Source organism: Cucurbita pepo, chromosome 1 (assembly GCF_057944985.1).
Source record: "Cucurbita pepo subsp. pepo isolate OVF chromosome 1, ASM5794498v1, whole genome shotgun sequence".
Classification (NCBI taxonomy): Eukaryota; Viridiplantae; Streptophyta; class Magnoliopsida; order Cucurbitales; family Cucurbitaceae; genus Cucurbita; species Cucurbita pepo.
Genome location: NC_141798.1, coordinates 3,032,512 through 3,042,521, shown reverse-complemented (window position 1 = coordinate 3,042,521; position 10,010 = coordinate 3,032,512). Strand labels below are relative to the sequence as shown.

Genomic DNA, 10,010 nt, shown 5'->3' with positions numbered 1-10,010 from the left:
TCTCTACATTTATTTTATTTTTCTTTTTAATTTCCTTTTATAAATCGTCCGTTCGACCGTTATCACACGGCAGCCCTTCACCGTCAAACACTTTCTTTTCCCCCCCAACCCCCACCATTCTTCCAACTATAGTTTGCCTTACCCCTTCCTTGGGTTACATTCTAACCCTACTTCTCCCATTTTTCTGTATGATATTTTTCCTCTCAAAATTAAATTCAAAATTTTATTTAAAAGAGTAATTAAAACTTTTTAAAATACGAGAACAAAATAAATATATTATATTAAAAAATCAATTTTCAAAATTTTACTAAACTTTGCGTGTTGTAATGAATGTTTGGCTAGGCGTTTAAGGCTTTCGAAGTTCATATGGTATGCATTTAAATTGTTTGGAATAACGCCAAACTTGAGCCTGATATTCTGGTAACGCATCATCAATAGCTTTTCTGTAAAAGACGTAGGTTCGACTTCTAAGTTACATTTCTAATATAAATATTCTAAAAAATTGTAAATGAACGAATAATTTAAATTTAAATTTGTGTAATTTAAGTTTTAGATGCCTAACTATAGATTAGCCTAAACAAAACTCACATACCAAACACATTTATAAAACATTTAATGTTCTACTTTGAGGAAAAGAAAAGTAGAAGCATTTACTGGGAGATCTCAAAATGAGGTTGACCACTATACCAAATAGACGAAAACAGATAATCAATTAAATTATATTCAAGTTGATTGAACCGTAGTTAAAAGGCCAACAAAATTAGGACACTAGCAATCCAGAGAAGATGGGGGTGGGGGAACTGTGGAGATTTTTATGACAGTATAAAAGGTGGGAGTTGGAATGGGTTTATTCCATGGATACCCAAAAGAAACAAAGAAAAATCTTGAACAAAAACATGGGGTGATTGAGATTATGTTTATTCTCCTCAGAACAAAATCATGGGTTTCGACTCTGTTCATTAGAAAATCAAAAGGAAACGAAAAAGACAAGTAGAGAGAGAGAGGGAAGAGGCGGCAGCTGAAGCAATAAGGCACCGCTACAATACGAAGCGGGGAAGGTTTTTTTTTCTTCTCCTTTTGGAATTCTCTGTAACGGCGTTCTTCCCGGATTCCAAAGAGAAAAAAACCAGAGGAAGAGAGAGGAAGAACGAAGCGAGAGTGGGTTTCAGAGCTTCTCCACTAAACGGCTCAGTAACGGCAGCCACAGGGGAAGTGGAGGTCGGTGGAGTTGTATTTCTTGTTGGGAAATCTTCCAAATCGCCATTGACGCGTTGTAAGTAAAGGTGGGTTTATGCGTTTTTGCGGCTCTGTTTCTGGATAATCTTCGTTTGGTGTTGTTTGACTTGTGGGGGAGTGGGGGAAGCTTCAACATTGATGGCTAATCGGGGTGGGGGGTCGTTTTCACCCTCAAATGTTTCATCTCAAGGTATAACTTTAATGGGTTTTTCTTCTTTCATCTTCTTATTTCATAATCCGATTCTGGGTCTAATTTCCTTCTCTGTAAATGGCGATTTCCAAGGTTCAGGAAGAGATGGCCTTTACGTTGAGCTATGGAAGGCCTCGGCTGGGCCTCTTGTCGAAGTTCCTCGTGTTCATGAACATGTTTTCTATTTTCCTCAAGGCCACATGGAACAGGTAACTTCGTTGATGAATCATTTCCACTGCATCAGATCGAGCTCTGCCGCTGGAATTTTGATTTATTTTGGCTTGATTGAATGTTTTTGCTTCATATAGTTGGAGGCATCTACAAATCAGGAGCTAAATCAGAAACTCCCTTCCTTTAATCTTCCCTCCAAAATTCTCTGTCACGTAGTTGATGTCCGGCTGCTGGTATGTTCTTTTCTTCATCCTTTGTTGTTCTTGTTGTTTGGCTTCTGAGAAAATGTGGGTTAGAAAACAAGAACCCTCTTGGATTTTCTCGGGAACCAAACAGGTTATTAGGCCTTGTAGTTTGGAGTTTTGAGCTCAAAATATAAGCCATTTTGCTTGTCCTTGTCCTTGAATTTTAGGCAGAGCAGGAGACGGATGAGGTTTATGCACAGATATCTTTAATTCCAGAAGGAAATGTAAGAACTGTTTGTAGCTTTTGTGTTACTTGTCTATTTTGGTTTGGACTTGTTACTAAATTATGATGGATGTCCAGCAAGAGGAACCTACAACTCCTGGTCCTTCGCCCGGGGAATGTCGAAAATCAAAAGTTCATTCGTTTTGCAAGGTTTTAACTGCTTCTGATACTAGCACCCATGGGGGATTCTCCGTGCTCCGTAAACACGCTACCGAATGCTTGCCTCCATTGGTAATTCTTCGTTACCGAGTTATCCTACTGTTTAGCTTGTTTTGTCCCTCGAATATTGTTGCATTTTGTAATCTTCTCATGTGGATGTTCTTCAGGATATGACCCAACAGACCCCGACTCAAGAACTCATAGCCAAAGATCTTCACGGTTACGAGTGGCGATTCAAGCATATATTCAGGGGTGAGCCTCCTTCTGGTTTACTATGATCACAACCATATGTTGAGCTTTTGCATTTATAATAGTAAATCCGTGCTATGACGAACGAACAGGTCAACCTCGAAGGCATTTGCTAACGACCGGATGGAGCACCTTTGTTACGTCTAAGAGACTAGTTGCTGGAGATTCGTTTGTATTCTTGAGGTATATCTTGATTTTCGTACTATGGATGATCGTCGGTGGAGGGGAGGTTACTTTTCTTCGGTTAACTTGTGAAATGGTTTTGTAGGGGGGAAAATGAGGAATTACGAGTCGGAGTGAGGCGTCTTTCTCGTCAACAAAGCACCATGCCTTCGTCTGTGATTTCGAGTCACAGCATGCACTTAGGAGTGCTTGCTACTGCATCTCATGCTGCTGCAACTCTAACTCGCTTCGTTGTCTATTATAAGCCGAGGTTGTTAATACTTTATTTTTGTTCTATGTACTTCTTGATGTCGATTTGGATTCTCATGTTGTGTGTCTATTTCGATTCGTTGTCGTTTGATTCCAGGGCAAGCCAGTTTCTGGTCAGCTTAAGTAAGTATAAAGAAGCCATGAACACTAAGTTCTTAGTTGGGATGAGGTTCAAGATGAGGTTTGAAGGAGAGGACTCTCCTGAGAGAAGGTAAACATGCTGCAATCCCTTTTCTTCTTCTTTTATGAGCTTTCCGACCTAACTCTTTTGCTCGTTCGCTAATCGATAAGGTTTTCGGGCACCATAATCGGCGTTGACGACATATCTCCTTACTGGCCCAATTCGCAATGGCGATCACTGAGAGTAATGTCTTCCTCTGGAGTACTGATTCTTACTGCCACCTCCAATGTTTGATTGTATTTGCTTTCCTTTCCAGGTTCAATGGGATGAACTTGCATCTATTCAAAGACCCGAGAGGGTTTCGCCATGGGAGATCGAACCGTTTGTGGCTCCCGTGTCCCAGAGCATTCCTCAATCAATTTCGGTAAAGAACAAACGGCCTCGGCCTCCACTTGACATTCCAGGTATTGCTTAGAGCCAACTATTTGTTCTTTTGATATTGGAGGAGTCGAAATAAGTTATCGATTAATCGTGACGTTTCTTTTCTCTTTTGTTCGTCGTACATGACACAGAGTCTGATAATTCAACCGTGACAACTCTTCGACATCCAGTATCGACTCAACCACATGATGATAAAACACAGCTGAGTGTTCCTGCAGGATGGCATTACAAGCAAACAGATATTAGCAGCAATGGGAATTCGGTATCGAGGACTCATAATGAGGGTTCTTGGTTAACCGTCCCGAATGGGAGTGTTTCGCAGCATCGATTAAAGGATTCGACAGAGGACCATAAAAGCAATTCTGTTTGGTCAGCAGTCTTCCCTGGAGTGCCAACAGCACACTCGACATGTCCAACTCCACGCACATCGAACCCAATGAGTGACCAAATAAATGAGTTTGGGGAAGAGGGGAGGAAAACCGAGGTGGCTCCTAGCTGTCGCTTGTTTGGGATCGAGCTCATTGATCATTCTAAGAGGCCCGTTCCACCCGAAAGGACTGCTGATCAATCGAACTGCGCAGCAAATGAAGTCACTGAAAGCCATGTCAATACCTTGCTGTCATCTAATGCAGAGCAGCAGGGCTCAAACCTGCCAAAGGCTTCTTCTAAAGAACGAAAATTAGGACTTTTACAAGCACTTCCTAAAGAGATCCAGCACAAGCACAATGCCTCAACCAACTGTCGAAGCCGAACCAAGGTGAGACTATAAGATAAGCGATCTATTAAACAGCCGAATCATGTCTCGAACTTTGTGGGCTTAAGCTAATTTATTGACTTGGTTCTGTTGGTCATCGACATATCGAAGGTTCAAATGCAGGGGATGGCTGTGGGACGAGCGGTGGACCTTACGACATTGGTAGGGTATGACCAACTCATTGACGAAATGGAAAAGATGTTTGATATCAAGGGAGAACTTCGTCCTCGTGACAAGTGGGAGATTGTATTCACAGACGATGAAGGAGATACGATGCTCATGGGCGATTATCCATGGCAGTAAGTCGCACACTTAAACCAGTAACCTCATTGTTCGATTCGATACCGAGTTGCATAATGCTCCTCCTATGGTTTTATCATCTTGCAGGGAATTCTGTAACATGGTGAGAAGAATATACATATGGTCGAGTCAAGATGTAAAGACGAGTTCGGGCAGAAGACTCACAATGTCTGCGATCGAATTCGATGGAACTGCAATAACCTCGGAATCAGCTGATAGCTGAAGCTGGGAGTACACTACTTAGAAAACTTTAAAATCTTTTGGGTTCTTGGAAGTCTTTTGTTGTTTGTCTATGAAAAAAAAAAAAAAAAAAAAAACTATTTTCACAGAAATAAAGGAGGAGAGGTGAGTACCCATTGCTTCTTCTATTTGTGTAAATATATATACCCATTGCTTCTTCTCCAAGTCCGGCCCAATCACTTTTGGGCCGAGGTTAATGGGCCTTTTAACGGGCCTTTGTTGTGGTCACTATGCATTTTGGGCCATTTGGGCTATTCCATAGCTGGCCCACATCTTCCTAGGGTAATTTCGTAAATTTGGTTCTCCACATGTCTACATAATATATGTTTTTTTATTATTATTATTACTATTATTTCAAATTTGTGTTTATTTTTGGTTGATAAATTAAGGAAGTTTTCATTTGTGTATTATGTGGGATTGGGAAAATAAGGTTTTTTTTTTATTGTTTTTTCTTAATAAAGAAAAATATTGCTGTCGTTCTCAAATTTCTTGTTTTTTTTTTTTTCTATTTTATTGAAAAAACAAAACGTGTTTAATAATTATTCATCAAGCCTTAACCTTATTGTTTCCGAAAAAAAAAAAACTTTATTTTGAAATTTATTTTAAAAGTAATTATGGGGAGGATATTTTCATTAATTTATTTCATATTTATTATTATTATTATTATTTAATTATTGGTCTCTTTCTTAGAAGGGTCACTTATTTTTATTAAATAAAATAGATTATTTTCTTTTCTTTAATAATGGTTTAAAGACGTTTTGAGTGTCTGCCACAATTTGATGGGAGAATTTATTTATTTATTTATTTATTTATTTTTGACAAGTTGACATAAATTTCACATCTACAATGAAGCCTTAGCATAACCAAAACCACCCAAAAGTTGTTAAAGAAATGATGGAGGAACACACAGCACGCGCCGCCGCCGCCGCCGTGCCCTTACCACTTCACTCCGAATCCCCACACATCTCTCGCCGCGCCACCGCCTTCAACCGCGTCTTCGCCGCCTTTTACGCTGCCGCCATCTTAACTCTGTTTTATTATCACTTAGCTTCGCTTCTCTATCCCGCCTCTTTTACTTCCTTCTTCGTCTCTGTTCTTCTGTTCATCTCCGACGTCGTTTTGGCCTTATTCTGGGCCGTCACTCAAACCAACCGCATGATTCCCCTCCGCCGCCGGGAGTTTCCCGGAAACCTAGAACAGTTACTAAAGAAGGATTCGGACTTTCCGGCGCTGGATGTGTTCATTTGTACGGCGGATCCGTACAAGGAGCCGCCGATGAATGTGGTTAACACGGCCTTGTCGGTCATGGCCTATGAGTACCCGACCCAGAAGCTTTCGGTGTATGTCTCCGACGACGGCGGCTCTGCTTTGACGCTGTTTGCTTTTATAGAGGCGGCGAGGTTCGCCGGCGAGTGGTTGCCGTTTTGCAGGAGAAACGGAGTGATTGAAAGGAATCCCGATGCGTTCTTCGCTTCAAACAAAGATTCCAACTCTGAAAAGGAGAAGATCAAGGTATTATTAATCTCTTTTCAGAATCAAATTATTTATTTATTCATTTATTTAAACGACAAAACTTCAAATTTCTCCTCCTAATTACTTGGAAACTGAATTTTATTTTTTTAGAATAATGGAATATGAAGTTCAGTAATGGAGTGGCAGACAATTCCACGTTCTTGTAACACAAATCGACAAAATTTTCATATAACGACAGAATTGTTCTTGATATTTGCTATATATATATATATATATATATATATTTATCTGAAGGGATTGAAATGATTTTTTTTTTCTTTTTATATGTAAGAAGATAAATTAAAATATAGGAAGAAAATTAATTTAGTAGATGAATATAAATTACTTTTTATTTTTTAGTTCATAAAAAATTCAACAAAAATATTAATTAAAATGATTATTATTAATATAATTTGTTGGGGTTTGAATTTCAGATAATGTACGAGCAAATGAAAATGAGGGTAGAAAATGCATTGGAGAAAGGGAAGGTTGAAGATGAACTCATAAATGGAGACGAAGAGCGTATGGGTTTCGATAAATGGACCAAATCCTTCACTCCTCGCAATCATCCTCCCATCATTCAGGTAACACTCCCATTTTCGTTTACGGTTCACGAGTCTTGTAGCATTCGATGCATAGCTTGTTAGATGAACACGACTCTTCACAATGGTATGATATTGTCCATTTTGAGTATAAGCCCTCGTGACTTTACTTTGAGCTTCCAAAAAAGGCATGATACTAGAGATGTATTCATTTGCTTGTAAATTCATGATCATTCTCTAAATTAGCTCAACTAGATAAGACGTTATAAATTTCAGGTGTTGTCGGAGAGTAGCAAAAACAAGGATATGCCGAATCTTATCTATGTTTCAAGAGAAAAAAATGCAGCATCTCATCACCATTTCAAGGCCGGTGCTCTCAATGCTCTGGTAAGCTCTACATCTTATTCTATTTCTGTTCGTTCTCGTCTCTAATGTCTCTATTCTTTGTGATGGAATAGCTTCGAGTATCAGCTGTAATGACCAATGCACCGATTATTCTCACTTTGGACTGTGACACTTATTCCAATGACCCTCAAACGCCAAGCCGAGTCTTGTGCTACTTTTTGGACCCAAAAGTTGCCACCAACTTGAGCTATATTCAATTCCCCCAACGCTTTCATGGACTAAGCAAAAATGATATCTACGCTAGTGAATATAAGCGCTTGTACTTGTTCAATCCTGTTGGTATGGACGGCCTGTTAGGCCCTGCTTATCTCGGCACCGGCTGTTTCTTTGCTCGACGTTCTTTCTTTGGAGGCCCCTCGTCATTCGAAGCGCCAGAGCTCTCCAATCTCCACCCAAATCATGTCGTGGAAACACCCATTAAGTGTCGGGAAGTGTTGGACCTTGCCTGTGTGGTTGCGGGGTGTGAGTATGAAACGCACACCAAATGGGGTTCCAAGGTATGGCCGCTATCCATTGAAAATTTGAACTGATACTCATTTTGTTAAGTAAAAGGAGTGATTTTGGGATTTGGGTTTGTTTTGTAGCTGGGTTTTAGATATGGGTCTTTAGTGGAGGACTATTTCACTGGGTATCTACTGCAATCCGAGGGGTGGAGGAGTATATTCTGCAATCCAGACAGAGTTGCTTTCTATGGCGATGCGCCGATGAATCTTCTCGATGCAGTGAATCAAGTGAAAAGATGGGTGATTGGGCTTCTTGAAGTGACGTTTTCCAAGTACAGTCCTGTCACTTTTGGGGTTCGATCCATTGGTCTTCTCATGAGCCTTTCTTATTGCCATAACTTATTATGGTCATTTTTGTTCTTCCCTGTCTCTGTTTATGCCTTCCTCCCTCAATTGGCTCTCATCAATGGCGTCTCCATCTTCCCCAAGGTAAATCCCCAAGTTTTAAACATGATTTGAGTTCGATTTCGTTCGATCTTTAATGGGTTTGAAAGCTTTTAATGTAATTCTCAATGTTTTGTAGGTTTCGAATCCATGGTTTGTATTGTATGCGTTCCTCTGCCTCGGAGCGTATGGGCAAGACCTGGTTGAGTTCCTGCTCGATGGGAACGCATTGAAGAAATGGTGGAACGATCAAAGAATATGGAGCATAAGATCGTTGTCCAGCTACTTATTTGCATCCATGGAGTTCTCGTTGAAGTCCCTCGGCGTTTCTGGTTTTGGTTTCAATGTCACGAGCAAAGTAGTCGACCAAGAACAGAGCAAGAGATATGAGCAAGAGCTGTTTGAATTCGGAGCCTCGTCGCCGATGTTCGTGCCGATGGCGACGGCTGCGACGGTCAATTTGGTGGGGTTTGCCGGTGGAGTGATCGGAATTTGGAGATCGAGGGGCGTTTGGGAGGAATTGTTTGGTCAAATGGTTGTGGCGGGGTTTGTGGTGGCCAATTGCTGGCCGCTTTATGAGGCCATGGCGTTTAGGAAAGATGGAGGGAAATTGCCACTCAAAATTACGTTTTTATCCTTCTTCCTAGCTTTGCTTCTTTGTTCTTTTGCTGCTTTTTTGTTCTAGCAAATGGTAGGAAACTCTCCTTATAACCAAGATATTGTATTTAATCGATGGTAAAGTGAGCTTTGCGTATCGGATAATCTTTGTCAAACCGACCATCTATGAAGACTTCGATCTTAAACTTCTAATGAGTGGTTAAATGATAGGCAGAATATACTTTTCGACAACGAATAGATTCCTTGATGACAAGTGAAATGTACTTTTCAATGATGATGAATTCTAAATGGGTTCGAGAGAATTCGATCTACGATGACAAGTGGTTTCTATTAGTCTATTAGATGGCAATACAAAACTTCCGACTTGAGGTGCCTATTTAATCCAACAACCTGATCCAATCCAACCCAAAATTATAAGGGTTGGATTGGATTAGCATTTTGGGTTCGGTTGGGTTAATTTTCTAAATCCAATTTTGGGTTCAGAGAACCGAAAAAGAATTTGTATATATTACAAAAGTTTGCTTATTCATTTGTCCGCTACAATGGTAATAAAGTTAAATCATATTATTTTGGAATCTTTTCTTTTAATTTGGCTTTATTAACAATGTTGGCTCGGCCACGTTGTTTACATTACTTCTTAGTTTATTTCATTTCTCTTATAAAAAAAATACTTCAATATTTATTATTTTAAAACACATACGAATAAATTAACAAACAACCCCTTATACACTTCATACAATTTTAAATATATTGTTTAAATATGAATAAACTAATAAACAAATATTCTTCCAATTTATAAAATTTTAAATATATGGTTTATAATATGAATAAATTAATAAACAACTATTCATACCATTTACATAATTTTAAATATATTATTTATAATATGAATAAACTAATATGCAACTATTCATACATTTTATACAATTTTAAATACATTATAATATAAATAAACTAGAAAACACTACAAAAATTTTATTAATACCCTTAATCTTTTTATAAAAAAAAAATTTCAAAAACACCTCTAAATTTTTTAAAGTTAAAAAATATTCTTACTATTAGTCCATAAATAAAATCGTTAATACCACGTTTTAAAAATTTTAAAATATTTTTATAAATTTAGTATATAATGAAATCTTTAAAATGTACAAAAACTGAAATATAAAATATTAACAATACAATAATTAAAATGATACAATTGTAAATATTTGAGAAATTAAATATGGTAGGTTTAAAAAATATAATTGTAACTATTTGAGAAATTAAATAGGATATGTTTTTAAGA

General features: G+C 38.4%; 2 protein-coding genes across 3 annotated transcripts; both read left to right on the top strand.

The window, feature by feature from the left end:
• Nucleotides 1-843: 843 nt before the first annotated feature.
• On the top strand, nucleotides 844-4,884 carry LOC111780408 (auxin response factor 9). 2 transcript variants are annotated; one of them, XM_023660796.2, is made up of 14 exons: nucleotides 844-1,426; nucleotides 1,520-1,635; nucleotides 1,735-1,830; nucleotides 2,010-2,066; nucleotides 2,144-2,296; nucleotides 2,392-2,476; nucleotides 2,566-2,656; nucleotides 2,742-2,906; nucleotides 3,003-3,116; nucleotides 3,197-3,269; nucleotides 3,343-3,490; nucleotides 3,599-4,224; nucleotides 4,333-4,520; nucleotides 4,609-4,884. In XM_023660796.2, the coding sequence occupies exons 1-14, from the start codon at nucleotides 1,375-1,377 to the stop codon at nucleotides 4,742-4,744; spliced, it is 2,100 nt and encodes a 699-aa protein (XP_023516564.2). In that variant the 5' UTR covers nucleotides 844-1,374; the 3' UTR covers nucleotides 4,745-4,884. The 2 variants fall into 2 exon arrangements, with proteins under 2 accessions (XP_023516564.2, XP_023516573.2); XM_023660805.2 differs by having other exon boundaries at nucleotides 845-1,426; nucleotides 1,526-1,635.
• A 672-nt stretch (nucleotides 4,885-5,556) lies between these two features.
• LOC111780371 (cellulose synthase-like protein G3) lies at nucleotides 5,557-8,917 on the top strand. The gene is made up of 6 exons (XM_023660754.2): nucleotides 5,557-6,273; nucleotides 6,708-6,857; nucleotides 7,092-7,202; nucleotides 7,274-7,717; nucleotides 7,805-8,152; nucleotides 8,247-8,917. The coding sequence occupies exons 1-6, from the start codon at nucleotides 5,653-5,655 to the stop codon at nucleotides 8,790-8,792; spliced, it is 2,220 nt and encodes a 739-aa protein (XP_023516522.2). The 5' UTR covers nucleotides 5,557-5,652; the 3' UTR covers nucleotides 8,793-8,917.
• Nucleotides 8,918-10,010: the final 1,093 nt, after the last annotated feature.